Here is a 25,686-nt window from a genome sequence, read left to right on the forward strand (position 1 = left end):
GAAAAAAAATATATTCTGAATCTCAGAAGGCAGAACAGCAAGAGGGATCGCTGTGCAGTGAAAGCAGCAATCCCTCTTCCTGTTCTGGCTTCTGTGATAGCTGCGCAGCCTGCATTCGCTCCATAAGACGCACACACATTCCCCCTTACTTTTTAGGAGGGAAAAAGTGAGTCTTATAGAGCAAAAAATACTGTATGCTGTCAACAGGTGAAGGGGGCTACAGGTCACCCCACCCCAGGCCGCTAAGCAGCAAGGGCTTTTACAGTTGCTGTTTATTTAAGGACTTGCTTAATTATGCAGCAACTGTAGCCATAGGAAGCAAGAGAATTACTTTGAGGTGCGTAAGTAGGCAAAATGCTCGGCACAAAAGTACAGTACAGCAGGTTTGGTGGAGGAAGATCTCTGTCCCTCCGCTACCAGCCCCCTCTTGGGGTTTTACTTACAAAAGCTGGCCTTGTAAATGGTGCCTGACACTGCCTGCATTGCAATGTTAAGGAGTCGGGCTCAGTAAGGACTCTTCGGGTCAGATATAAATAAGTTGTAAGGTAGTTCAGTTCTTGACCTTGTCTTGTTCCAAGGACAAGGGGCTCAGGAAGCTGGGCTAGCAAAGGAGCTGGAGATCCCACTAGACCAACAGATCAATACTTCTCTGATCCCAGTGGGTAGAGTCTGAATGTACTTAAATCAGCAAGAAGGGAAAAGACTGGAGCAAGGATCTGGGGTTCTCTATGGCAGAGTAGGGTCCATTGGACCCTGCATCCGCAAGCAGGCTCTTCCTTTTGTCCTAAAACACAAGCACTGCTTACGTGAAAAAGAATAGAAACCCACTATTCATCATTCTTGCCCAGTGGAGCGCCCAAGTTGCAGAATCTGTCACAGCTATGAGCAGGAGAGATGTGCTGCTGCTGCAGCTGGTTATCTTTATTTAAAGTGCAGCGGTCTGGAGCCTGCCGAAGAGAAATGGGGCAGGCTAAGTAGTTGCAGGTGCAGGACTGCAGAATCAGCAGCCTAAATGCCTTGGCCTTCCTCTGCAGGGAACAAAAGTTCCTTTGGTTTCTAGGTCTGGTGAATGCAAAGAAAAGCTCAGGGACAGATGTGCAACATCAGCTGAAACCTCAAGTATCCAAAAAAGTTTTTTTAAAAAACCCCTCAAGTAAAACTCCCTGCACAGCATTCGCTTCCTTCCATAGGGGCATTTTAATCACCCCCTAGGCTTGCATCCAACTCACCAGTTCCTACAACTGCCCCAGTGAACCGCCTTGGAAGCAGAATTATACAATACAAGCAAAAGTGCAGTCCTTCAGTTTATTCCAGGCAGACTGTTGGGGTAAGATACTAGCTGTGTGTAGGCTCATAGCCTACTCGCCGTATTAAACAGACATGGGGCCTTGGCTTGACTCCTAACTCTAGCCCAATCTGTTTCATGGACTCTCCTTCACATAGCTCCAAGCTGTCATCCCCACATTCAGTCACACGATCCTCCTGTTTCCAAGAGTTCTGGGTCCAAGCTCCACAATTAGGCCACACCCCCTAGGAAGCCAAATACCTTCTGCGTTTGCCTTCCTGTGCATCCCACATTCTAGAACTCCTCCCCACTCCCAAGTTCTGTTCCTTTGTTGTTGCTGCGGCAACACAGGGACAGGAAGCTACAGGAAGCCCAGCTGGGCCACAAGAGTGACCCACAATCGTGAGGGACGCAGCATGGAAGAACACCGGCCAGGACCACCACAACGGGGGATCCATGCGTTCTGGGTTCTGGGTCGTAACAGGTAGGCAGGAAAGCCTCGGCCGGCGCTCATATGGTTTACGGTAGTTGCTAAGAATTGGAAGTGGCTCATTTTGCCCAACAAGCAACAGGGACTTACTGTGTGTCTCTCTTACCTGTCACATCCTCCCCCTCTTAACTACTACAAGGCAACTAACCTGGAATATTTGGAACTATCTGGCAATGGTGCAGAAAGGCCCTGCTCTCTGCCTTGCCTTAGTTGGTTGTAGCTTCAGGGAAGCTGTTACTGCTATCTTGGCCCATAGCTCTTCACCTTTTTGTGGATGCGACATTCCTCACATAAGGGACCGGGGCATTCAAAGTGTTCCAAGGAAGCAGCACTTCACATTCCAGCCACAAAATCTAGCATGACTCAATGGAGGAGCAGACAAAGTTCCTGATTAAACAAGCACACCAGCTCTACTCAAAGCCAGACATCAAGTCTGCAAGTTTCTCCAAGATGTTTCATCCATCTAGCTGAATGTTCTGCCTACTGAGTGTTTGACGCAGGGTTGGGCAGGAGCCTATTAGGAATGGGTTATTGACCTTATAGGCCAGCCTGGGAAACTAAAGGGTGAAGGCAACATTGCATAGCTGATTTGTTCCCCTGCTCATAAAGAGACAGGCTGCCTTCTTACAGAGGCTGGTTTAACCAGCCAAGGTTGATGCTGCTGCCAAAGCGAATGAAGTGTTTCCCACCGGCCACTTGCCAAAGCCAGGCTCAGTGAAGCAGCAGCACAAGGCCCATGGTAGAAATGAGCCCATTCACATGGATGGGAAGGTAAACTCCCAGAGCCACTTTTTGAAAAGAAACTACTGACTCTTCTGCTGGACACTTCCTGCCCTTGCCTGCAACAAACAGCATCCGAGATTCAATTGGGATTTAAGTCCAGCGAGAGCAGTTCCCATCTCTGCCCCTGACCTCTAGGACAGTTTTTCCAACTGGGATACACCAGTGGGCCTCAGTGGCACAGTCGGCACAGTACTTCTTCCTTGCCTGCCCTGCTCTCTAGCCCTGCCAATGCCTTTTGGTTGAACTAATGCCAGCAAGAGCCACTCCTTGCATGCTGAGCAAAGGTAGCCAACAGAGAGAGGTTCAGAGGCAGGGAGGTTCCCCCCTTCTCAGGAGAAAGGGCCGGAAGTGTTAAAGGAAATTCAAAAGTGAGATAGAAAGGTATTATTGATAAAATAATAATCACCACCACCAAATCGGGAAGAGAATGGGAAGAGGATTACAGGGGCTGCCATAGGAGGAAGTGAATGTAAAAGGACCAGAGGATGGATGAAAGAAACGGGCAACGTTGTTGTTTTCTTAGGAAGCAAAAGCAGAAGCTACAGGCGATGGCTAAAAATTACTTCAAGAAGCACATAGAAAGGGAAAAATAGCAAAGACTATGCTTCTCTAATTAGGGGCCTTGGGTGAGCAAATTCTGCCTAAATGTTGAAGCTGCATCACAAAACTCCCAGAGCGAATGCCTGTGCTTGGCTTGAGAAAAGCTTAATTATGAAACTCCTTGCCACAAGGAAACCACTATGGCAAATAAAAGGTGAAGAGACCCCTGACCATTAGGTCCAGTTGTGGTCGATTCTGGGGTTGCGGCGCTCATCTCGCTTTACTGGCCAAGGGAGCCGGCGTACAGCTTCTGGGACATGTGGCCAGCATGACTAAGCCGCTTCTGGCGAACCAGAGCAGTGCACGGAAACACCGCTTACCTTCCCGCCGGAGCGGTACCTATTTATCTACTTGCACTTTGACATGCTTTCGAACTGCTAGGTTGGCAGGAGCAGGGACCGAGCAACGGGAGCTCACCCCATCGTGGGGATTCAAACCACCAACCTTCTGATCGGCAAGTCCTAGGCTCTGTGGTTTAACCCACAGCGCCACCCGCGTCCCACACTATGGCAAATAATAGCAAATTCAATGGATCAGATAACAGCATGATGCTGGTCGTTGCTAGTTTATGCCCAAATCTGCCTCCACCTGCCTCCATTTTGTGACCGGCTGTGCCCTGCACTACCAGTTTGTGGCTGACAATCCCAGTAATCTTTAGCCATCTCAGGCAGGTCGGCATGGAAAGTTTGAGAATCCTTGCTTTAGAAAATGCACAGAAGCTGATTGCTTGAACCCACCTCTTTCCTTGTCAGGACGGGAATTGGCAAAAACACACTCGGTTCCATAGATAGAGCTGTGCTACCTGGTAACTGGGTTATTTTGAGCATGCTGTCGGTTGTTCCTTTTGTTTTCAGTATTATCAGGAGAGCCAGCTGTAACTTATTGATTCCACCTATACATCTCTTCCCTGTACTACTTTTTTCAGCCTCATCTCCTCTGCTAGTAACAAAGGCATCCTACAAATATCTTCTACAATCTTTTTTTTTTTTTAACCCAGCAAGCTCCTAGTCATGTTTTCAGGGATACAACAGTCTAGAATTGTGGGCAGTTTCAACTGCAGGGCTTGGTCAGATAACCATTTCCTGTTCTGAATCCTGAAGGCAAAATTTGAGTCACTCGGACATAAATATTAGAGTGCCCAGGGACACAGTGGTGTGGTTACTTGGGAACAAATCTACCTGGGTTGACAGGAGGGCAAACTGGCATTTCCCCTCAAACTCCAGCAGCACTTATTTTACGATCGATCCTGGCCCTGCTTCCCCACAAATCAAAACTAGGAGAGATGCCATTTTCCTCCAATAATATTTATTTACACGATTCCTTCCCGCAACGTAGGAAAGGCAGGTTCCCTTCACCGCCCCCCTCCCCCGGCACTGCCTCCATTGCCCCCTCCTTGCCCCCCCGCATCAGGTGCTCCAGACATCATGAGGAACAGGACAATGGGGATGATGTACATCCACTGTGGGAGAAAGAGAAAGAGGTTACAGCTGAAAAGAGGCTCTCCCTCCTGTGCAATGCACCTGCCCCTTCCCTGAATTCTCCTCCTGGGCAATGGCAACAAGTGCCCCCACCACCCTCAAGGTCTGACCCACCCCCATCACTTCACCTCCGGAAGAGGGTTCACTTGAAAACCAAAACGCCATTCCGTGTTTTGTATCCCTCCCTCCCCAACGGCACGCAGACACGGTCCCTTTTTCCAAATCCCAATCGCAAGATTCCCACCACCAGGGATTAAAAATGGTTAAGTCTCCGTGACAGCCAGTGGAAAGGGGGTTGTGCTCATGAAGTAGGAAGGACCTTCCACCAGAAATAGGGAATTTTGATTCTACCATGCTTTGGTGGGGTGCAGGGGAGCGAGAGCCTGGCAGGACGAAACGGAAAAGGACACAGAGGAAGGGCTAGACTCCAGTTTCCATAAAATGAGCCTTGCTTTCTTTTCACAAAGAGTTAGCTATCCAACCAAGGGGAAGAGGAGTTGAGTTTCTTGACTCAAGGAGGGCAAGTAGTAGGTAAATGAAATCAAAACAAAATGTGGCAACAAGCTTTTGAAGGCTTTGGCTGTTATTGGAATGTACAGTACCAGGGACTAGAAAATGGAACACCAGCCCACTGAGTAAATCGATCCACAGGTGATGAATGGGGGAAGATGCATCTATCTAGCACCCTCCACCTTGATAGAAAGCAGTGGGATGGGAAACCCAGGGCCCTCCAGATGTTACTCCTATAACATCCTATAACTCGCATCACCCCAAACCATGCTGCCTGTGGCTGACAGGGGTTGGAGTGCTTCATCTGGAGGGCCAAAGTTTTCTCATCTGTGATACAGAGGTTGTGAGACAGAAAGAGGCTTACAGGAAAGGCTTTTTTTTGCTGGGGGGAGGGTGTCCTTTCAGGGAGATATTGGCGGGGGTGTGGGAGGGAGGGAGAAAGGGGAGCACCAAAAAGTATTGAAGGTGTGCAGGAGGAAGATGGAAGCAAGATGAGCTGAGTGTGGCTTTACTTTTGCTCAGGGCTGACGTCCTGGCTCCCGAGGGGCCGTTGCAGAGCTGGTTGCTAGGAGAAGCACTGCCCCGCCCAGAATTAAATGCCACTGCAGGGATTGGGGAGAACAGATATCAGAGTAGGGAGCAGGGATCGCCCTCCACCCTCACCCAAGAGCAGTGCTTTGACCAGATTCAGAGTCAAGCCAGCAGTCGGACCCCTGAACTTATTCTGTATTTTTGTATGGAGGGGAGAGGAAGAGAAGGGAGGAGCTGGGCAGCTGCTCTTCCCCACCCCCACTTACATATTTGGCAAAGAAAGATTTCTGCTCCTGCGGATTCTTGGCTTTCTGAGCCTGCTCTTGTTCCATGCGTTCAATAAATGCTGCCGTCTCAGGGCTGGGGAAGAAAGCAAAATGCCGTCAGTGGCAAAAAAGAAGAAGTCAAAGCCAGAAAAGAGAGAGAGAGCGGAGGGAGGTGCAAATCCTCATGCTGCTGCTAAAAATAAATGGAATATTATTACAACATGTGATATGCCCAACACATTTCAATACAGTGGTACCTTGGTTTACAACCATAATCCATTTCGGAGGTCCGGTTGTAAACCAAAACAGGTTGTAACCCAAGGCATGCTTTCGCCAATTGGGCCTCCCCCCCAAAAAGGGGGGGTTGTAATCCAAAAAAGGGACACGCACTTCCGGGTTTGTCATGGTTGTAATCCAAAACGGTTGCAAACCAAGGTACCACTGTACAGTTTTCTCCATGGACCAAGTAATAATATTAATAATACACAAAGCAATGTTCTGCAGTCCCTCCCCTCATTTATACAAGACATCTAAGCAAGTGTCCATCACCACATCTTGTGGCAGTGAGTTCCATGCATTTGTTACCTACTTTGCTGCCTACCAAAACCCCTGCTGCCAGCCCTGCCTAACTGCACACAGAGACTCACACAGCTGCTGGTATGGGCTGCTGGAGGAGGACGGTGGTATTGAAGAGCTCCAGGTCCACATCTTCCACCTCAGCCCCATGGCAGGAACTGGGCATGGTGACAATGGAGAGACCAATGATGTTGCCAGCGACATCCGTGTGAACAGTCAGCCTGTCTGACAGATGAGACTCCACCATGGAGCACTGCAAGGAAGGGGAAGACAGACTGGATTGTTAACCATCTTACCCTTTTCTCCAACGCAAACAAGCAATGGGACGCAAGCTGGCCTTCCTCGGCTCAGCTAAAAAACCACCGGTGGTGAGTAAATGGATCCCACAGCAGGTAATCCTCTGTCCAGAGACAGACTCATTTTGAACTTGGCCACTGTCTTCCGACGTTCTGCCAGTTTCTTAAGATTAGAGGATAATAATGATCAAACCCCAAGTGCATGTGGGAGTTGGGTTCTTGGTAGCTGTGCCAACAAGGAAGGAGTTCCTTTCTTCTGGAGCCGAATCAGCCCCATAGCGCCTTTAGGAAGCATCACAGACAAGTTTCTAACTTAGGAACCAAGCCAATGTTTCCCCACATTTCTGGCTCTCCTTCTCTCAAACCCCCACAAAAGATACATGTACCCTCAACCACTTCCAAAGCTGTCATGTGCCTAGGCTAGATACTTATTTAGCAAGTTTTTAGACTGCTCTTCCTTAAAAACAATTCCAAGGCGGGATACAGTGTAAAGTGTAAACACATAATACACAATGAAAACCAAGTACAGAAAACCTGTAAAACAATAAGCTCACCTTCACATACAATAATTCAATGGGGCAAAGGGGGGCAGGCTATGCAACTCCACATTCAGTGTGGCCAAAGGTCTGAGCAAAAACGTTTTCTTGCCTGGCACTGAAAGCCCATCAGGGTTTGTGCCAATGCAATCTGTGAAGGGAGGGGACTCCGCAACTGAGTGTCAATATTGAGGATGCCCTCTCACATGTTGCCTGCAGTGCTGCTAAGAAGTCACCTCTACCCGACTGTAAAGTCCAGGCAGGTGTATATGGGAGAAAGAAATCCACCCGTTTGTGGGTATTCTGGCAAAGAGGTGATGTCGGTCCAAGATGCTGGGCAGAATTCAGCTTCTCCATCTGCACTCTCCACATGCAGAAAAGTAGGACCCCTGCCCAGGGTTCCCCATGAATGGCACTCACCGCTCGGATGAAAGAGGTGACGTATTCAACTCCAGCCTCCTCCATGCTGCCTAGGGGCCGTCGTGGGATCCGCACACGGTACATCCCACCCTCTGTTGCCACTTCCTGGGGTTTGTGGAGAAGAGACACATAAGGAGAAAGGAGGCACAAGGCGCCCAACTCCCCCAAACCCCACCCCCCCAGCTAAAGGAACCATATCAAGGTTGCACAATCAAAACTCAATGGTATTGGAATACATTTGATTAGTTCTGCATGGCTTATTTTGCTTTCAGATAGTAATTTAGAGCCTTTAAAAACATACAGAAGGAAATAATGGGAAAGTGAAGTATTTACAAACTTCTATCAGGAGAGACAGAAATTTGCTCCTTTAAAAAAAAAAAAAAAGGTCCTTGGGATGCTACAATTCCGTTTCAGAGGCACAGCCACCATAAAAAATGTAGCATAAACACCAACAACTGGGAAACACTGGCCTGCAAGCGCTCCAATTGGAAAACAGCCTTTACCAAGGTGTCATGGGCTTTGAAGATGCTCGAACTCAGGACGAAAGGGAGAAACGCACTAAGAGGAAAGCACGCTTGGCAAACCCTCACCGTGATCAACTCCCGCCCGGAAACCTATGTCCCCATTGTGGAAGGATGTGTGGATCCAGAATTGGCCTCCACAGTCACTTATGGACTCACTGTTAAAACCGTGTTTATGGAAGACAATCTTACTTGGCTACGAGCGATTGTCAAAGAAGAAGACACACTATCCTGCTGGTAGCTGGCAGGTGCATGGCACACAACACACACTCCAAGTGCAGCATCACCAAAGCCCCCCTTCCATCCATGAGTCACCCTCACTAGAAGAAAGTTGCTCTCTTTCAAAGTGCCCCTTAGCTAACTGAGACTGCTTCTCCTGGTGAAGGCAAGGCTTCTCCTCTTCCACCCACACTCACCCTGAGTTTGTTGCGCTCTTCCTCAGACAACTGCTTCTGGCTTAGTGAGAGGCTGGAGTCGGGGCCTACACTCCACAAGAGGGTGCCCCGCTTTTTGAACCGGATGCTGTCATCTGAAAGAGAAAGAAAATCCCACAGGGCCCTGGATCACGGTCAAACTCCAGTAGGATGAATCCCATGCCTCTTTCTGTATATACCTCCTGACCAGCAAGGCCCAGATCTGGAGATCCCAAGAGTCTTAGTTCCAACTAGACCTCCCATCAGAAATCCACTGGTGAGACACATCTCTGTCCCTTCAGAGGTGGAATGCACACAACCATCAAGCCAAGCCCTACCAACACAATCTAGACCCCAGTGCAACACAAACAGAGAACAGGTGCGCACATAAGAGTTTACATAGGCAGGCACTGTTGAAGACTGAAACAAGAAATTGCTTGGTGGATTTTAAAACACGAATTTTTTAGGAACTTCTATTTCTGGAAGACAAATGTAGTCAAAAATTCTTGGGTGAAAGTAGGCACGCGAATGTGCTGGACAGCTGCAGATGGACTCTTCTTTAATCCTTCCTCAATGCAGCAGTTGCCCCAATTGAGGGCAGGGGTGCTTCACTTCACCTTTCCCAGGAACTGGGAACAGAATAGAGGGGACAGGGCTTTCCCTCCTCTCAGCTAGCCTGGGAAACTTCAAGGCTTTCTAGTGACAGTACTGCTGGGGGAAACGGAATGGACAAGGGCCAGGGTTTTGCAAGAGTGCATGGAAGAGGAAAGTTATGATTTATGCTTTCATGGACTAGAGCCCACATTCTGAAGGAGAAGGCCTTCTCAAGCCTCACTTGTCATACCCAAAGCAAAATCCATCTACAAAGTAATCTCTTCCTCTTCTGCTTCACATACAACATTAGGGGTGACTTACACCCGACATCGCCTGTGGCAGGAGATAAATTCCAAGCTTGTATCTGGGAGGGGCACAACAGCAGAAGCAGCAATGTGCGGGGGTTCGTTTTTTAATGGATTTTTTCCCCTGTTCCATCAGTTCATTAGTAATAGTGAACTGATGCCAACTGCAAATGCATCAGGCAAGCAGTTTCAAAACTTTTAGCTATGTTTACAAGTAAAATAAGCATACTAAATCAAATCACTTTCTGGGATATCAGATTCCCCCCCCCCAAAGTAAACTGAAAATTCCCCAATGCCTATTACCTCATGCAAATTAGGGAAAATCTCCCCAAAACCCACATTAATGAACAAAATGCACCCTTCCTGAACCCAGTAGGGCCATCAGACCAGGAATCTCATAATAATTCTGCAATGCCAAGCCCCCATTATCACAAAATATCCAAGGTGAGTCACATGCATACAACTGCACACAAATGAAAAGATCCCCACATGTATACATTTATGAACACATGGAACGGACTCCCTCAGGTTGTTGTAGACTCTCCTTCATCAGAGGTTTTTAAGCAGAGGTTGGATGGCCATCTGTCATGGATGCTTGAGTTGAGATTCATGCATTGCAGGGGGTTGGACTAGATGACCCTTGGGGTCCCCTCCAACTCTACAATTCTATGATTATACAATATAGACATTCAGCTGAGCGTGTGTAGGTTGTGGATGAGCCTGATGCCATGAACCTTCACTCACCCTGGGTATGTTGCCTAATCAGGCTTCACAAACCCTTGGGTCCATTCCTATCCCATCAACTCACCCAACTCAAATGAATGCTCCAGCTGCAGGTTCAGTCCACAGGCCTCAGTGTCACGGGCCTCACCTGGCTGGAAGGAACAAAGGTAGATCAGAGAGTGATTCTGATATTCTTTCGGCTTCTGTCCCCATCCTCTGCTGTGCCCCTGTTCTTTCCCATTTCCCACATGTATAACTACTATTTAACAGGCCTGGCACCTACTTTCTTAAAGAGCACACTGTTGATTGCCATGAAGCAAATACAACAAAGCTTCTCTATGCCAGTATACACAGCATGTCTTTGCTTGGGAACAGACTCTCATAGATTTGGTGGCATACACCGATTACAAAATACTGATACTTTCATTCTGGGTGAAAACAATGGTCAATGCCAGAAAAAGCAGATTTATGACATGTAAATACAACTAAATATTATAGTACCTAAAAGACTGATTCATTGTGACAAACTTTTTTAGACCAAAGCTCACTTCAGATGCATAAAATGCCACTTGAGACGTTATAGTCTGTATGCAACAGGTTTTCCACCCATTTTAAGTGACTTGCAAGAAGTATGACACAGACTTTATTAGGCAAAAGTTCTGCTAAGTGCAAAGAAAAACACCTCTAGCCCCACAGCAGCCAGTTCAAGTCACTGGAAATTCACCTGTCCCAACCTGGTGATGCCAACAACACCCTGTGGAACTCATGCTGGAGCAGTTGCCTCATTTCTAAGCAGGAGCTCATTACGTTTGAAGAGAAAGCGGACAAGAGAGGCTGTTTTCCCTCTCTTATAACACTCAAATCAGACAACCAAGTTTCTCAAGCCCTCCGACGAAGCTGAATGCTAGGACTTTCAGGACGGGCAAAACAATGTACTTCCTCAGAAAGAAGAAAGCTAAAACCTCTGGAACTCACTGCCACAAGACACTGCAACAGTCACAACCTGGCGCAGATCCAAACGTGGGGTGGGGCTAGACAAATTCATGGGAGTTAAGGCTACTAGTCATTGTAGCTCTATGTTACCTCCAGAATCTATCTGTATACAGTCTACACTATACATTGTAAAGCACACCATTCTTTACAATGGGAACTGTAGTTTAAGGGTCTGGAAGTTAAGAAAACTACAGTTCCCAGGATTCTTTGGGGTGCGTGGAGGGGAAACATGATTAAGCGTACGAGGTGCGTACGCAGCTCTGAGAGGGCCGCTGTCCCCGTGTCCTGCCTATGGGGCTTCTCAAGGGCCCCTGGCTGGCCGCCGTACGAAGCCAAGCGCAGGACTAAGCAGGCTTCTCCTCTGACCCGGCAGACGCTCTTGAATACTAATCAGCCGGTCTCCCGGCAGCCAATCCCCGCTCGGCCCTCATTGCATATTAATTACCCACCCCTCAGGAGACTCACTCTGAGGCCAGACTCCCCCCGGCAGCTCCCGGGTCCGGCGGCGGCCCGGGCGAGGAACGGCGACGACAGCAGGAGGAGGAGGGCGAGGGAAACCGGGAGGGAGCGGCGGGAGGGCCTTCCAGCGGCCCCCACGGCGGCCATTGCTCCCTTTTCCCCCTGTCACGTGACGGAGCGGGCCGCAAGGCACTATGGGAGGAGGAGCAGGCGTGGGTTAACCGAGGCGTCTCGGCGAGTCGAGAAGAGCCAATCGGAGGCCGCCGAAGGTTTGGCTCTCGCGCGCGTGCGCGTAGGGGCTGGACCTCCTGCCCTGAATGCTACCCGGTTTTAAAAAAAGGCGGGAAGCTTGCTGGGTGGACGCAGAACAGGTGGCGGCGGAGGGGAACCAGTCGCCTCCCAATAAATGTGCACTATTTAGCCTGCGATCCTATTGACTTGAAGCCAGTACCAGATTTACATATAAGCTAAACAAGTTATAGCTCAGCGCCCCACTCTCTTGGGCCCCCCCCCCAAAAAATAAGAAAAAAAATAGATGTACATTTCCAAAATATAAGTTAAAAAACTAAATAAAATAAAACCTACATACAGCAACAGTGTTTTATGTTGTGTAGGCTCCTCTGATGTAAGTCATTGTCCCCACCTGCTAGCCTGCTCCCTGAAATATCACTGGTTTGCTCATTTCTAGATATAGGCTGCCTACATTCTGCATGGACTAATTGCCTATTAGGTCCATAAATTACCATATAGCGTATATTCAACACAAAAAACAGCAACAATTTGTTGTTGACAAAGGACAGCTGGTCATATAAAGGGCCCCATTACTTTCAGTAGCTTAGGGCCTCACCAAACCTAAATCAGGCCCTGCTTGAGGCAAATTCTTTTTTGGGGGGAGAAGAAAGAACAAACGGGGGTTTTGTGCATCAACACGCTGCCTCCTCTACTGCCTTGCAGAGCCATGAGCCCTTTATTACTCTCCTCTTATTTATTTATTTATTTATTTAGCCCAACATTAGCCACTGATGATTGGGGAGCAGTCTGCGGTTTCCCCGATGTCTGGTCAAGCAGATGAAAATCGAGACAGAAGGGGCTACTGTCTGTATTTCTGTTGCTTCTGTCCTTGCTCCATATGAATTCAGGCACCGGCTGCATTTTTAGGGGTTTCAAAATCAGTTTTTCCACAATTGTTCCTCCCTCCGCTTCTCAACATCGCGATGTCTCACCATATTGTGATGTTTGGCTGGTGATACATTGCAGTGTTGAAAAGCTGACTTTGTTTCCCAATTGTCTTTTGTGACCAGAATAGAATTTCTTTCCCCTCCTTTTTTTCTTTTCTATAATTTTTATTAATTTTTGTGTTTCACATTTTAGAATATTCATTGAAACAACCTTAAAATATCATGGACTTCCCTTCTCTTTCCATGGTTCATTTTGCATTGTAGCACCTTCCTTCAACATAACATAAATCCCTGCATATTTTACATAAACTAAACCATTCAATACGGTATTCCATTATTACATCCATCAAAACTCATCTACACTGTTGAATTTATCTTAATGCTGTTAAGATTTTCACAGCTGTACACAATTATTTCCTATATATTCAATAAACATTTTCCAGTCTTCATTAAACGTATGTTCTTCTTGTTCTCTTATTCTATATGTTAGGTCCGCAAGCTGCACATATTTCATCAGTTTTAAGTTGCTATTCTTCTTTAGTTAGGATCTCGTTCATTTTCCATTTTTAGGAAACAAAACACGAGCCGCAGTATTGGCATACATAAATAACCTTTATTGACACCTGGGAATTTCCATCTGAATTATCCCCAACAAAAAGGACTCTGGTTTCTGTTTTTTTTTTTTTTTTTGGAAAAGTACTTTTAAATATTTTAAACATTAAAATAAAACACCAGAATAGGATTTCTTGGCACTTTCAGACTTTCCCCATGTCCTCCTCCTTCTCCAAACAGGTTCTAGGCTGCAGTAGCCCGGACCGCTTTTGTGCCAACTGCATGTCCCAAGTTTTGGAATGGGAGACCTGCAGAGGTGCCTAGCTACCGGGGAATATGGCTTGCTGAAGGATTGCCCCCTGTTTGAAAGCAATTTCATGCAGGTGAGTTCGGTACTTGACTCGCCGTGGAGGCTGCCCCATTAGAGCAAACTGCCCCAAGCAACCCAGGTCTGCCATCAGCCAAATACACCTGCCTGCCTTCATACTTAACAGCCAATGCAGTGCAAAACGAATTACCGTAGTTGGTTCCACCTAGTGTTGGCTTCCCTATTTTCCACCCCAGCAAACACCACTAATATAACCCTGGCAGGCCCACTTGACTAAAAAAAAGCTTGGTCAAATGTGTTGCAGTTGGTTCATCAACTGATTCATCTACACAAATATGTGTAGGATTGCAATACAGACTGGGTGATGGCACTTTTCCTCTCCACAACATATTTTATGATCTTCTGGATTATAATGATTCTAAGTACATAAAATTCATAAATACATCATGTGGTTTTTTTAAAAAGTTACTCTGAGAATAAGATGGAGAAAAGAAGGTATGTAGTAATTATAATATGCAGCAGTAATAGATAATTTGAGGAAACCACGGAAGGGTAGAAGGGAAGTTGATTACCAAGGGAAAGAATATTTGAAAATGTTTGACTAATTGTCTTATATTTTTGGAGCTCATACCATCACACACCCCATAGTCTCCTTTGACTGGACTTAACTGTCCAGGGGTCCTTTACCTTATTTTTGGAAAATTTAGAAAAAAAAATTTTTTTTAAGCATCTGCATCACCCAGGAGATTGCAGCCACAGAGATAAGAAAAGAAGATCCATTCTGTTGTCTGGAGAGGTCACTTCCTGCTTCGCATAGAGAAATCTTGCACCCAATTTTGCGCCCAGGGCAACCATCCCTATGTCCCCCCCCCCCCCATACACATTACACCACTGGGTTTCCTCGCCTGTGTTTTAGCTGCTACTAAGTGCTTGGGGAATTCCCTGAAGTTTGGGAGGACCAGATGTCTCTTTTCCTTGCTTTTAATAGTCCTGATGTGAATGTCGTCCCAAGATGTTCTTTAGCGACAGTTGCTGTGAAGGCATGAGAAAGGGAGTCTCTCTCTTCCCAGGTTACCAAGACAGGAGACATAGCCAACAGGGTGACCGTGGGCATTGCTGCCACCAGCCCAAGCCTGGAGCTGCCAGATCTCATGTTGCTGGCCCGACCCGGCTCATGCTTAACAGGGCAGTACCAGTGCGAGTGTCCCAATCCTGAAGCATCGCCAGGCCCCGACGATGAGCTGCAGCTCTTTGGGTAAGTCCCTTTCTCAGCACCCACAGCACTTGCCGTCCAGTCCTGGAGCATCCATACAACTCAGAGGTAAGTCCCAAAGGTTCCAGTGGGTTTTGCATTTAAGACACTGTGTTCTGTTTTCAAGCCTGTGTTCCTAGGGTTCCACCTTAAATCATGGTGTAGGAGGCGTAGAGAAGGTCTGGAATCTCGAGGCTGCCTGGAAGTTTTGCTTCCAGATAATGTAATCCTACCCACTTACCATAGACCAGGAATGGGGAACCTGTGGCCTGCCAGATGACTCCCAGCATAACCTAGTTGCAGCTCAGGACTTCAGTACCTACAGACGCCTCTTCCCAGGCACTGTGCTTGTCATTCTCTGTGTTCCCCCCTCTCTCTGAGATGCTCAGAGGGTGGCCTTTTCTGTGGTGGCTCCCCATCTGTGGAATGCTGTCCTCTGAGAGGCTCACCTGGCAAGATCATTACAGTCATACCTCATGTTACGTCCGCTTCATGTTACGTTCTTTCAGGTTACGTCCCGCGGTGACCCGGAAGTACCGGAAAGGGTTACTTCCGTGTATCGCCACTTTTGCATGCGAAGACGCGCAAAATGACGTCACGCGCATGGGCAGAAGCGGTGAATTGCAACCCGCACGTGCGCAGACGCGCTGCTGCGGGTTGTGCTCTTTTCATGTTGCAAACGGGCCTCTAGAACAGATCCCATTCGCAATCAGAGGTACCACTGTGCATGTCTTTAGGCGCCAGGCGAAAACATGGCTTTGGCCATTAAATAATCTATGGCCTGTTAAATGTGGGGCAGGGGGCTGTTATTATAATAATAGTAGTATTGGTAATAGTAGTAGGCGTAGTAGTAATAATAATAATAATAAATTTATATGCCACCCATCTGATTGCGTTGGCCCAGCCACTCTAGGCAGCTCCCAACCAAAAGGAGTAAAAATAATAGCAGAAAAGAAAGACTATTAAAAATAAATAATAGTTTTTAAAAGTAAAAATAAAATAAAATCATTTTTTATTAGTATGCTGTCTATTATTAAGGTCTGTATTATGTTGTTGTTATTATGCTCCATAAAATATGATCTTAATGTGGTACACTGCCCTGGGATCTTTTAATAAAGGGTGGTATATAAATCGAATAAATAACTAAAATAAATAGTACTTGGCTGTGCTGCCTGGGGCTGGTGGGAGTTTTAGTCCAACCACATTTGGAGGACCACAAGTTCCCTATCACTGCTTTAGATGGACAGAGCCTGGTTTCAACTGTGTGTCAGGATCCTCTGCACATGCTCAGAGTAATTCTCCAGCCTTTTCTCTGAGTGTGTTCAGGAAAACAACCCCAAGCAGATGCTTTAGAAACAGATTCTGGATATAACCAACATATTCAAGTTAACCTGTTTCAGTAAAATGAACTGTGGTGCTTTAAAGACTGAACAGTTCCTGTGGCAAAAGCTTTCATGGGCTATGAACTAAGTGGAAGAACATGAGTCGTGGGGAGTGTGTGAATTCAACAGTCCTTACTTTGTTTTTGTTACGGTTGTTAATATCGTTTTGTGGATTATGAGTGCTGTAATGCTTTGTGAATTTCACAATTTCTTGTGGTTGTGCTATGTAGCCTTTGGAGGGGTGTTTTCTTAATAATGTATTATAGAAGGTGGTTGTTTTACTGATGGTTTGCTAATTATTTTATACAATTTATGTTGCAATCGTGATCTTCCATTATGTCATTATTATTTGTTGTTTGTAAGCTGTTAACTCGCGCGGGTGAAAAGTGGAAACATAATAAATAGATAGTAGAAACATAATAAATGAAATGAAGTTAATTGGACCAGAGAGAACCTTATTGGTTACCCATAGAATCTAAAAACCCTGCAGACCGGAGGTTCCTCACGACTGAGGTAGATGGATCAATGGTACGTAGCAGTTTCAGAGGACTTGGGGTACAGGTGGCAAAGATAACATTTCTGGGCCTTCTCAGAAGGCCCTATGGATAAAGACAGTCTCTTAACTAAGGTAAGCCATTATATCTGCAATTACAGGCCAACCTCTTTCTCCAAATCCTGCCTTAGCCTTGCTATCTTTGGACATAGACCTAAGCTCCACCCTGCAGCACAGAGAACTACAATCATCATACCTTGGAAGTCAAATGAAATCCATTCCGGAAGTTCGTTTGACTTCCAAAACGTTTGGAAACCAAAGCGCGCCTTCTGACTGGCAGCCAATCGGAAGCCGTGGAAGACATTCAGCTTCCAAAAATAGTTCGCAAACCGGAACAGTCAGTTCCAGGTTTGCAGCGTTCAGGAGCCAAAATGTTCGAGAAGTAAGCTGTTCAAAAACCAAGGCACTACTGTACTAGGTTTCTTACTGACCACAGCACCATATGCGATAGCTGAGCAACGGAAGATCCAGACTTAAATACCCCTGAATATACGGGAGAATAATATCTGGGATACAGTGATGCCCAAGTGTCTCACCAGACGCAGGAGGGCAGTTAAAGGCATCTCAAATAGAGACACCTTCCAAGACACAGGGGCCCCTTTCCTTAACTACGTTAAAGACCCAAATCAAGACCATGTTATACCAACCACTCAATACTCTCAGTGGAGAGGTTATGTTTGAATGTTGAGTGTGTAAGTGTATGTCTAAAGACAATGGATACAACATTGTCTTAGATGTAATAATAATACAACATTGTCTTAGATGTAATAATAATAATAATAATAATTTATTTATATCCCGCCCTCCTCAGCCAAAGCTGGGCTCAGAGCGGCTAACAACAATAAAAGTAACACAGAATTCTAAAATCAATTCATTCTAAAATCAATTCAAAATCAAATTAATGGCAACCATTGGGGTAGAGATCTATGAGGATTACCAAAGGAGGGGGGTCAGCCTGTGCCTTGGCCAAAGGCCTGGTGGAACAGCTCTGTCTTGCAGGCCCTGCGGAAAGATGTCAAGTCCCGCAGGGCCCTAGTCTCTTGTGACAGAGCGTTCCACCAGATCGGGGACACAGCCAAAAAAGCCCTGGCTCTGGTTGAGGCCAGCCTAACCTCTGTGTGGCCCGGGACCTCCAAGATGTTTTTGTTTGAAGATCGTAAGGCCTTCCATGGGACATACCAGGTACGAGGTAGGTAGGTACGAGGGTTCTAGGCCGTATAGGGCTTTGAAGGTTAAAATCAGCACCTTAAATCTGATCCTGCTCCACCGGGAGCTAGTGCAACCGGGTGAATGTGATCCCGCGCCGAAGACCCCGTAAGGAGTCTCATCGCGGCATTCTGCACCTGCTGGAGTTTCTGGGTCAGTCTCAAGGGCACTGCTAGGTAAGTATTTAATGGCTATTGTGTTTATTTAAAAGCAAATAAAAATTGTTAACCAAAAAAGACTAGGGTAAGCCTAAGCGGCTTGAGGGTTTTCAGGCTGATCCCCACCAGCACTTTGAGCTGAGACTACAGTGCAGCGGGGAGCACCCAGGTGGAATGGCAACTGGTGACAACGGCCTGATTTCCGGAGCTGCCGCACTGATGTGAGAGTGGCCCTTTTGTGCCACAGGAGGGTCTTGGGGAGCAGGTGTCTCACCCTACCTTCTCCTGTAGGGACGTGGGTGGCGCTGTGGTCTAAACCACTGAGCCTCTTGGGCTTACCGATTGGAAGGTCGGTGGTTCGAATCCCCGCGACAGAGTGAGCTCCCGTTGCTCTGTCCCAGCTCTTGCCAACTTAGCAGTTTGAAAGCCCGCCAGTGCAAGTAGATAAATAGGTACCACTGTGGCAGGAAGGTAAATGGCATTTCCGTGTGCTCTGGCACTTGTCACGGTCCTCCGTGCGCCAGAAGCAGTTTAGTCCTGCTGGCCACATGACCCAGAAAGCTGTCTGCGGACAAACGCCGGCTCCCTCGGCCTGAAAGCGAGATGAGCAACGCAACCCCATAATCACCTTTGACTGGACTTAACTGTCCAGGAGTCCTTTACTTTTACCCTTTACTACCTTCTCCTCACTTCTTTCTCCTCCACCAGGCTTCTGCCCTTGAAGTTTGTCCGGATCTACATCCACGACGAGACGCGATACCAGCTCAAAATCCGCCTGGCCAACGGCCGCACCTTTTACCTGCAACTTCTGGCACACCCCCTCAAACAAGAGCATGTCTTTGGGCAGTGGGTACGGCTGCTCTACCGCTTGCGCTTCCACCAATCTGACGCTCCAGTCGCTTACGAGCAAGTGAACCAGCAGAGCCGGAGGCCCAGCAGACAATAGTAGGTGAGTCTTGGCTCTCTTCCCAAAGAAGCCAACGGATCCCTGGTTCCCAATTCACCAGGTGCACCAAATAACGAGGAAGCATCCAGATTCCTGGGGATGATGGTACATCAGGGGAGAGAGCAGAGGAGAGCAGTGGCTGCTCCTTTGGGCAGAAGGTGGCATGTGTGCAGAAAGTCCACCACCAGCAACAAGCCTGGGAGTGCATACCCTCTGACACTTATCTGAAAGCATCCTATTTATTTAATAATAATAATAATAATAATAATAATAATAATAATAATAATAATAATAATTAATAATACCCCACTTATCTGACTGGGTTTCCCCAGCCACTCTGGACAGCTTCCAACATATATAAAATATAATAAAACACTAAACATTTTTAAAAAACACTTTCCTATACAGGACTGCCTTCAGATGTCTTCTAAAGGTTGGATAGTTACCTATCTCCTTGGCTTGGAGGGTCGCATAACTCCATACCCTCCAACATTTTTCCAATAAAAATGACGATGACCTACGGAAAAGCGGGACATTCCAGGATCAAATCAGAAACTGGGATGGTTTCTGTAAATCCGGGATTGTCCCTGGGAAATGGGGGCACTTAGAGGGTCTGGGAGTGGCTGTGTTCACATCCGCACCTGGCATTTAAAGCACTCCTTTACCACTTCCCCCAAGGAATCCTGGGAATTGTAGTTTGTTAAGGATGCTGAGAGTAATTAGAAGGCCCTTCACAGTTACAATTCCCAGCACCACTCTGCGAACCAGTTGTGACCACTCTGGAGAACCAGTTGATGAAGTTTCCAAGTTCTGAGGCCCAGCAAACCATAGGCCTTGGGCCAGGCAGTCAACAAAGGATTGCTAGGCCTAAGAGTATTATAGTTTCTGGGGAATTGCGACTTCTCAAGTGCGCTTTAGGATCTTCTCTATTGTTCGTCTGCCTCCTACATCTGTCTCCCCCTCTCTCTGTCTTCCTTTGTGCTTTGTATCAGGAGGAAAAGAAAGCGTGTTCTCCAGGTGATGAAGAAGACAATGACTCTTGGGGAAACCAAGGATTTCTTTTATCTGTCCCCCGAAACTAATACAGAGGAAGGTCCACCTCCCTGGCAGGCTGCCTGGCCCCGGACACCGTTCCTCCTCACGTGAAGTCGTCCCAACGCGCCCAAGGAGGAGACCGCACCCCCGTTTCTTCCCCCCTCACACACACAATAAAACCAGTGAACACAAATGCTGTCTACTCGGCTGATCTTTGACCATTCCATCCCCTCAGATCAGCCTCAAAACTCAATCATGGATCCCCTTCCGCAGCTGTGCCCTGCCAAACAATTTTAGTCACTGCTCCCCTTTCCAAAACAACTCCCTGAAAACCAGAGGGACAAGAGACACACACAGGTTATCCCATCAAGGTCACTTTATTGACACAACAACGGACCAGACAGGCACACAGACAGATACAGGGGCGGGTTAGCTGGTCTGTGGTAGCTTCCTTCTATCCAAGCATGATATGTGTAGCTTCTTCAGTGGGGTGAGGAGGTGAAGACGCCTCAATCCCCTTCCCCACTTAGCATCTGCACGAGGTGGGAAGGGACACCGTGGAGAAAAGAAGGGGGGTGATCGTAAGCTGTGTGGAGAGAGCAGAGCAGGAATTAACACTGTTGGCTAGTGGGTAGGGCGAGGCAAACAGATTCATCCTAGTAAGCACACTCAAGCATCCCTCCTCCATTTTGTAAGCATGGCTTCTGTGCACGGTTCCTGCACATTCGGTCTTGCTTCGGACCACGAGGCTCTGTTCCTGCCAACCAGGTCCGACACGAAACGTACACAGCTCTCTCCCTCTCCACCCCAGCCCAAATTCTAGTCACCCAGCAACTCTTATCCCAGACTGCCACAGCCCACCAGGCTGCTTCCTCCACCCTCCAAATTGCAGTTGTTTCCAGATTTATAAAGGAATTCCGTTTTCTGCCTTGAAATCCAAATAACTGCTTGTTCCCCTTCACCCAGCATGGTGTGTTCCGTGTTACTCACCTCTTCCAGGTGTTGGCAGTTGTGGCAATAAAATTACTGCGGCGCTGTGGGGGAGGGGGGAGAAGAGAGGAGAGGAAGAGAGTATCAAGCAAGTGTTTTGGCGGACACATTTTTACTCTCTGTGAATGAGAAGGGATTGTGTTTTCCACTTCCACCAATCCCACGTGCTTATGCATGCATGTGGGAAATAAGTATGGAGTCCTCCTTTCTGCACTTCTAAGCAAACATCTTCCTGCAGAGGCTGTTAAACTTCAACTCCCATCAGCCAACAGGCATGGATGATGGGAACTAAAGCCCAGGAACATCTGAAGGAACACATATCCCTCACCCTAAAGGTACAAGTGGAATTGTCAGGTTTAAACCTGGCAGTCTATATAACAACCGTAACTTCTACCCATTTTAGGGATGTGGGGTGAGCTTATGGAATGGGTGAGAGAAAGCTTCCCTTCACAAATCAGGGTTCTTGAACATTACTCTTCAATTTTCAGTTTCCGAAACAGATCCTGGGGCTAAAGCTCTCCCATTCTTTTCCCGGAGTCGTGGAAAGAAGCTTTCATCACATTGATACCTAAATTAGAAACTGAAAACACACAACTTAAGAATTACCGCCCCATCTCCCTCCTAAATGTGGATTACAAAATATTTGCAGACATTTTAGCAAGTAGATTTAAAAAAGTTTTGAATGAAGTAATTCATAAGGACCAGGCAGGCTTTCTCCCAGGTAGACATTTGTTTGCTAATACAAGGAACATTATTGACATTTTGGAACTCTTGCAAACAAATATCAACACGAAAGCAGTTTTGATATTTATAGATGCGGAGAAGGCCTTTGATAATATCTCCTGGAAGTTTATGAAGAAGAATTTGGAAGGAATGGGAGTGGGGCGGGGGTTCCAGAATGGGATAGAGGCAATTTATTCAGAGCAAAAGGCTAAACTGATAGTGAACAATGTGGTGACAGAAGAGTTTAGAATTGAAAAAGGTACACGACAAGGTTGCCCTATATCCTCTTTGTTATTTATATCGGTCCTGGAAGTGCTCTTAAACATGATTAGAGGAGACCGGTTGGTAGAGGGTATTCAGGTCGGAGAGAAACAGTATAAACTGAAAGCATTTGCAGATGACCTAGTATTGACCTTACAGGAGCCAGAGCCTAGTACTAAAAGGGTTTTGCAATTGATTCATGAGTTTGGTCGAGTGGCGGGATTTAAACTTAATAAGCAAAAAACCAAGGTTTTAGAAAAAAACTTGACTTTTTCAGAATCAGAAAGGTTTCAGAAAGAGACAGAATTAAATGTGGTCAAAAAAGTAAGATATCTAGGGGTAAATATAACAGCGAAGAACAGAAACTTGTTTAAGGATAACTATGAAAAATGTTGGTCTGAAATCAAAAGGGATCTAGATGTTTGGTCAAGATTGAAACTTTCCTTGTCAGGACGTATTGCTGCTATTAAGATGAATGTATTGCCAAGAATGTTGTTTTTGTTTCAAACTTTGCAGATTGTGGACAAAATGGAGTGTTTCCGGAAGTGGCAAAGAGATATCTCTAAATTTGTCTGGCAGGGCAAAAAGCCCAGAATTAAGTTTAAAATACTAACTGATGCTAAAGAAAGAGGGGGCTTTGCCCTGCCAGACTTAAAATTGTACTATGAATCAGCAGCTTTCTGCTGGTTGAAGGATTGGCTACTTCTTGAAAACACTGATGTTTTGGATTTGGAAGGATTCAACAATGTTTTTGGTTGGCATGCATATCTGTGGTACGACAAGGTTAAAATACATAAGAACTTTAAGAATCATGTTGTCAGAAAAGCAGTGTTTAATGTCTGGTTGAAATATAAAGATTTATTGGAAAACAAGACCCCAAGATAGTTATCACCAATGGAGGCTAAGGCCCCGAAAAGACTCAATATGGAGGCCAAATGGCCGAAATATTGGGAAATAATAGAAAAAGATGGAGATAATTGGAGGTTGCAGAGTTTGGAGAAAATAAAAGATAAAGTGCGAGATTGGTTACATTATGCTCAGATTAAAGAAGTTTTCAAGTTGGACAAAAAGATAGGATTCCAGGTGGAAAAATCAAAGTTAGAAACAGAACTGTTAGAATCCAGCTCTAAGACACTTTCAAGAATGTATAACTTGCTGTTAAAATGGAATACACAGGATGAAACGGTCAAATCAGCTATGATAAAATGGGCACAGGACATAGGGCATAACATCATGTTTGCTGACTGGGAAAAGTTATGGACCACAGGTTTGAAATTTACGGCATGTAATGCCTTGAAAGAAAACATTATGAAAATGATATACAGGTGGTACATGACTCCAGTCAAGCTTGCAAAGATATACCATGTGTCTGATAATAAATGTTGGAAGTGTAAAGAAGCTGAAGGAACATTCTTTCACCTCTGGTGGACTTGCCCTAGAGTGAAGGCTTTCTGGGAAATGATATATAATGAGCTGAAAAAGGTATTTAAGTATACCTTCCCTAAGAAACCAGAGGCCTTTCTTTTAGGCATTGTCGGCCAGAGTGTGCAAAAGAAGGATCGAACTTTTTTTATGTATGCTACAACAGCAGCAAGGATACTCATCGCTAAATGCTGGAAAACTCAAGACTTGCCCACACTGGAAGAATGGCAGATGCAACTGATGGACTATATGGAATTGGCGGAAATGACGGGCAGAATCCGAAATCTGGGAGAAGAACTGGTGGAGGAGGATTGGAACAAATATAAGGACTATTTACAAAAATATTGTAAATTGTATGAATGTTAAGAAAGATGTAAGATTAGTAACAACATGGCTTCAACACACCAAACATAGAAAACATAAATTTAAGAGTAATTGGAAGAAAAGATAAATTTTGGTTAAACAGTATTGTATAATTAAGTACTTTATAAGTGTGATTTTAAATTCCGAAATTTGAGAATTAATTTGGGGAAATTTTATCATATGAATGGAACTAATTTAATAATTTGCTAGCAAAATTTATAAGTCTAGAATGCAGGAGCAAGAGCTGTGAGGAAGTCCAAGGAGGTGCATGAAACATGGATATTTGAAAATACTAAGTTATTACCTATGTCTTTGATTGTTTTAAAAAATGCTTAATAAATATTTATAAAAAAATAAAATAAAAATAAAGCTCTCCCATTCTCTCCTCTGTGCTGCACCATCCCTAGGCTGGGTATGCTGTTATTTTTAAAACAACGGCAGCAAAAATGAATTTGAGCAATGACAACCCATTTCTCTTTCATGCTGCAGTCACCTTTGACCTCCAGCTTGCAATCCACTATGGCCTCCCCCAGTTCATTGACGGCCTTGCAGGAGTAAGTGGCGCTGTCAAAAGGGCTCGGCTTGCGGATGTTGAGGGTCAGCACGCCCTGGTTGTTTTTCTGCAGGAACTTTGGGTCCCCGCTGATGTCCATTTTGTTCTTCATCCAGATTATTTTGGGCTGGGAACAGACAGAAGAGATTAAAAGGAATCCAGATGAAAGGAATCCTGATCACCACACACTCCGTTCTAAACCACGTTGTCATGTATCAAATTGTACCGCCTCATACGCTCAAAGGGAAAACGGTTGCAACCAAAATTGTGTGCAAAAAAATCCCCAACCTATCAGTTTTAAGTATTAGCATTGAAAATGTTGCCAGCCTTTTATCCCTGAAAATGAAGGTTTGTCACCCATGTGCTTAAAAAAAACAAAAACCCAAGTGTGCCAGATTCTGGGTGTCTTTCCAGCACTGAGTATCTAAAAAGAGCTCATATTTCAGCTTGACAATGCATACCATCTGTAGCAGATTCAGGCTAGACCAACCTCTGCTTAAAAACCGCCAAGGAAGGAGAGTCCACCACCTCCTAAGGGAGACATTCCCACCATCAAGCAGCTCTTACTGTCAGAATGTTCTTCCTGATGTTTAGTGGGAATCTCCTTTCTTGTATCCTGAAGCCATTGGGTTTGAGTCCTAACCTCCAGAGCAGGAGAAAACAAGCTTGCTGCATCTTCTACGTGACAGCCCTTGAGATATTTGAAGATGGTTCTCATATCTCCCCTCACCATCTCCTCTTTTCCAGGTTAAACATACCGAACTTCCTCAACCGTTCCTCATAAGGCTTGGTTTCCAGACCTTTTATCATCTTGGTCGCCCTCCTCTGCACACATTTCACCATGTCTATATCCCGAAATTGTGGTGCCCAGAAGTGGACGTAGTATTCCAGATGCGGTCTGCCCAATGTTTTATTGAGCATTGTGATTCGTTTGCAGGGTGGTTATAGGACATTAAGCACTCGTTCTGATTTGCTTGCAGGGAGTTCACATGCCTTCCTATTAAA

At 45.9% G+C, this 25,686-nt stretch overlaps 3 protein-coding genes across 7 annotated transcripts in view; 1 reads left to right on the forward strand and 2 right to left on the reverse strand.

The window, feature by feature from the left end:
- The first annotated feature begins 1,609 nt into the window (after positions 1 to 1,609).
- GARIN5A (golgi associated RAB2 interactor 5A) lies at positions 1,610 to 20,562 on the forward strand. Of its 2 annotated transcripts, none has more exons than XM_079950157.1 (5): positions 1,610 to 1,769; positions 13,750 to 13,892; positions 14,908 to 15,092; positions 19,097 to 19,337; positions 20,327 to 20,562. In XM_079950157.1, the coding sequence occupies exons 2-4, from the start codon at positions 13,809 to 13,811 to the stop codon at positions 19,332 to 19,334; spliced, it is 507 nt and encodes a 168-aa protein (XP_079806283.1). In that variant the 5' UTR covers positions 1,610 to 1,769; positions 13,750 to 13,808; the 3' UTR covers positions 19,335 to 19,337; positions 20,327 to 20,562. The 2 variants fall into 2 exon arrangements, with proteins under 2 accessions (XP_079806283.1, XP_079806284.1); XM_079950158.1 differs by lacking the exon at positions 1,610 to 1,769 and adding an exon at positions 12,028 to 12,048.
- Positions 4,491 to 11,979, reverse strand: EMC10 (ER membrane protein complex subunit 10). 2 transcript variants are annotated; one of them, XM_079950040.1, is made up of 8 exons: positions 11,786 to 11,979; positions 10,413 to 10,479; positions 8,709 to 8,821; positions 7,772 to 7,876; positions 6,591 to 6,772; positions 5,944 to 6,037; positions 5,659 to 5,748; positions 4,495 to 4,617 (listed from the first exon to the last, which is right to left on the reverse strand). In XM_079950040.1, exons 1-7 carry the CDS (start codon positions 11,924 to 11,926, stop codon positions 5,665 to 5,667), a joined length of 786 nt encoding a protein of 261 aa, XP_079806166.1. In that variant the 5' UTR covers positions 11,927 to 11,979; the 3' UTR covers positions 4,495 to 4,617; positions 5,659 to 5,664. The 2 variants fall into 2 exon arrangements, with proteins under 2 accessions (XP_079806165.1, XP_079806166.1); XM_079950039.1 differs by lacking the exon at positions 5,659 to 5,748 and having other exon boundaries at positions 4,491 to 4,617.
- Positions 20,563 to 20,727: 165 nt separating the features above from the next.
- MYBPC2 (myosin binding protein C2) overlaps positions 20,728 to 25,686 on the reverse strand; it is a 76,603-nt gene continuing 71,644 nt past the window's right edge. For all 3 annotated transcript variants that reach the window (XM_079949301.1, XM_079949300.1, XM_079949302.1), the window contains exons 28-30: positions 24,622 to 24,808; positions 21,360 to 21,403; positions 20,728 to 20,955 (exon numbers count right to left, since the gene is read on the reverse strand). In XM_079949301.1, coding sequence (XP_079805427.1) covers positions 21,393 to 21,403; positions 24,622 to 24,808 — 198 coding nt within the window. In that variant the 3' untranslated portion in view covers positions 20,728 to 20,955; positions 21,360 to 21,392. The remainder of the gene's footprint in view (positions 20,956 to 21,359; positions 21,404 to 24,621; positions 24,809 to 25,686) is intronic.

The sequence above is a fragment of the Podarcis cretensis genome, assembly GCF_951804945.1.
Source record: "Podarcis cretensis genome assembly, chromosome: 13".
Lineage (NCBI taxonomy): Eukaryota > Metazoa > Chordata > Lepidosauria > Squamata > Lacertidae > Podarcis > Podarcis cretensis.

Coding starts and splice junctions, on each gene's coding strand:
- EMC10 (XM_079950039.1), bottom strand. CDS start 11,926: ATGGCCGCCGTGGGGGCCGCTGGAAGGCCCTCCCGCCGCTCCCTCCCG. Junction 8,822..10,412: donor GGAGCATTCATTTGAGTTGG/GTGAGTTGATGG, acceptor TTTCTCTTTCAG/ATGACAGCATCCGGTTCAAA. Junction 7,877..8,708: donor AAGAGCGCAACAAACTCAGG/GTGAGTGTGGGT, acceptor CACAAACCCCAG/GAAGTGGCAACAGAGGGTGG.
- GARIN5A (XM_079950157.1), top strand. CDS start 13,809: ATGGGAGACCTGCAGAGGTGCCTAGCTACCGGGGAATATGGCTTGCTG. Junction 13,893..14,907: donor TTGAAAGCAATTTCATGCAG/GTGAGTTCGGTA, acceptor CTCTCTTCCCAG/GTTACCAAGACAGGAGACAT. Junction 15,093..19,096: donor GATGAGCTGCAGCTCTTTGG/GTAAGTCCCTTT, acceptor CTCCTCCACCAG/GCTTCTGCCCTTGAAGTTTG.